Source organism: Cebidichthys violaceus, unplaced genomic scaffold, assembly GCF_023349555.1.
Source record: "Cebidichthys violaceus isolate CVI_PGR_0920_01 unplaced genomic scaffold, fCebVio1.0.p SCAF_40, whole genome shotgun sequence".
Classification (NCBI taxonomy): domain Eukaryota; kingdom Metazoa; phylum Chordata; class Actinopteri; order Perciformes; family Stichaeidae; genus Cebidichthys; species Cebidichthys violaceus.
In genome coordinates, this window is record NW_027176595.1 from 27,276 (window position 1) to 30,287 (window position 3,012).

Sequence of the window (3,012 nt, forward strand, 5' to 3'; positions counted from 1 at the left end):
CCTGCCCAGCAGATAGTGAAGAGCAGCAGTCCTGTCCTATAGTCCATCATGTTACACTGTGTGTCCACTGTCCTCTGTCCTCCTCTCTGCAGTCACATAAGTAGAGCTGGAAGACGTCTGAGTTTTGCATTGACTCCTCCTCACAGTGAGGAACTGGATTTGACTTGAATCAGTAACAGTTTGGTGAATCTGAAGAATGAATGTTTACTGAGTCCTTTTAGCATCTTTCAGTATAATTTGTGTAAAAGGTTGACAAACACAAAATGACAGTTTGTTGTCCTTCATTATTTAGCACAGTCTGCATCACATGAAGACTTGGACAATCAGTTTTATAATATCCCTAAAGTGAGAATTGTATTTATATTTTAATAATTACCAAATATTAACAAATGTTGCTCTTTATGTTATACTGATGATTTTTTTCATAAAGTGTTCACGAGTCATACCTTTCATAATTTGTTGAGATTATTAATTAAGCTTCATTAAACATTTAACTACTTCAGTGCATTGATACCACAGATACCACTGATGTTTTTCAGTGAGTACAAATACATTTAATAATTGTTTTTCATTTCTTGTTTGATGATTAACTTTTGAAAATGCAGTTTTTAGTAATGTTATCATTACTGTGTGTCACACACAGAAGACACTTTTAGGAAAATGTCTTCACTGTATATTAATTATAAATAATAAGGTATTTTATAATACATGTTTTATTCCTTTTACTTTTTTGTTGCTCAAACATATTTTCTCTTTACTGTGACAGTGATCTGGTGTTGAAATCATCAGTGGTGTGAGGGCTCTTCCTCTGGTGGCTTCATGTTACAAGTGTTCAGACACTGAGAGGTTTTTGTTCAGGTCTACTGATGGTTTGTGTTATTGTGGCTCTCTGGCACAGTAATACACAGCAGTGTCTTCAGGCTGCACATTCTGTCCAGTTAGAGTCACTGTTTTGCTGGAAGAGTCTAAACTGATACTGAACTTGTTCTTCAGTGAATCTTTGTAGTATGTGTTGTAGCCATCACGGGCATATCCAATCCATTCCAGTCCTTTCCCTGCAGGCTGTCTGATCCAAGCTGTGTAGTAGCTGCTAAGAGCATAAGAGACCTGACAGGTGATGGTCAGACGTTGACCTGGCTGCACAGTCACAGAGGCTGGCTGTGTCAACTGTTCACACTTCACACCTGTGGAGGAAAACATTGAATATTGTATTAATGTAATGACAGTGATCAGTCATTGTACTGTGATGTTGTTGTCTCTGCCTCAGTGAGACTCACAGGATCCAGCGGCCAGCAGCAGCAGCAGAGCGACAGAGAACATGTTGGAATTGAGGTTGATCTGATGGGAGCTTCTCCTCTTCTGCTGCAACTGACTCAATGACATCAAGCCTTTAAAGCAGACTGTGAGGAAGTTTGCTTTGCATAGAGAAGGACACTGACAGGCTGTAAAAGAGGCATGAACTCTTCTGTCTCTAATTGTCAAAGCTTGGAATAGTGTCATAAACATGTTGACACATGACAGAAAATGTATTTATTATTTAAAACAATAACTTTTAAAGTGAATTCTTTTATTTCTACACAAAACTTCTAACACAAGTCAGGTATGTCAAACTAACAGATGTACATTTACACTCAGATCAACAGAATATTTAATGTCTGCTTCAAATACATATGGAAGAGCTGCAATAAAACCTGTGTGAATGAAGCCGTTTTATTGAGACTATGTTCCGCTAAAGTGTGTTGATGATGTTGAACTGAAGTTCAGAATGTGCAGAAAAGAAAGCAAAGTTGAGACTTTGTTGACATGTCAAGTTTTTGCGTTGCTCCTTCCTGTGTCTGTTCCTGTTATTGTGGCTCTATTGTGTCTTTGACAGAGAGCTTAAGTTTGAGGTTAATGTTTTGATTCTGAATTCTGTTCTGGAATGAACACATACAGTCTTCCTGATACTCAAAGATACTCAAACGATCCTATGGGGTAGTTGTGGTCTATCGGCCCAGTGATAATGAGCGCTGTAGGATTTTGTACAGCTGCTCAACCAGCTCCAGTCACTGTGGGTCTCTAGCACAATAATAAACAGCAGAATCTTCCGCCTTCAGACTGTTCATCTGCAGATACACCTGCTGTCTGCTGTTGTCTCTGGAGATGGTAAACCGGCCTTTGACTGACTCAGAATAGTAGATGCTGCCACTGCTGTCACTGATAGTAGCAACCCACTCCAGTCCTTTTCCAGCAGCCTGTCTTATCCAAGCGTTCCAGTAATGGCTACTGAACCCTGAATATGTGCAGGTCAGTCTGTGGGCTTCTCCAGGCCTTTTAACCACTGGTTCAGACTCAGTCAGTGTTTGACCCTCAGTACCTACAGGAATTTAAACAGCTCATTAGTTACTTCAAGTCATATGGCCTTGAGGTTTGTCAGAAAAACACTTTGTGTTCTTCCCTGCCCAGTTAATTGACAGGGTGAGAAAAACAACCAAATACTCAGGTCTGATCATTGCGAAAGTTGTTTCTGTCCAGTCTACAGTGTAAATGGCAGTGATTGAGTGTCTGTCCTTCACTCTGCAACACATATGTAGAGATGGAAGAGCTCAGGGATTTGCATTGACTCCTCCTCCGCAAAAAGAAACATTCCACCTCTCACATCTCTGGGGATTCAACCCCCGCTGTTAATAATCAATAATGGAAACATTGCTAAAGGTTCTCTATTCGATATTCAGAACATTAATATAGCAACAAACAAATATATGCTAGGTAAAGATATAGTGGAGTAATGTCTCCTTGAGCATAGAATGAAGTCGCTCTCCCTCTGTGTGTTGTAATCTGAGCTTTTCTGTGCTTTGTTGACATAGCCGGGCTGGCCGTGAATGCTTTTTAGTGCCTTTTAGTCCACTGGCTGACTCATGGCCACCGCTCTGCACTGCACTCATTTGACTCTCATATGCTGTTTCAGGTCTGAGACCATTAGTGGTGTGAGGGCTCCTCCTCTGGTGGCTTCATGTTACAAGTGTTCAGACA

At 40.4% G+C, this 3,012-nt stretch overlaps 1 gene segment (V, D, J or C); it reads right to left on the minus strand.

The window, feature by feature from the left end:
* Positions 1–876: 876 nt before the first annotated feature.
* LOC137885646 (Ig heavy chain V region 5A-like) lies at positions 877–1,320 on the minus strand. The segment is given in 2 exon segments: positions 877–1,184; positions 1,278–1,320. Coding segments are annotated over 2 exon segments (351 nt in total).
* Positions 1,321–3,012: the final 1,692 nt, after the last annotated feature.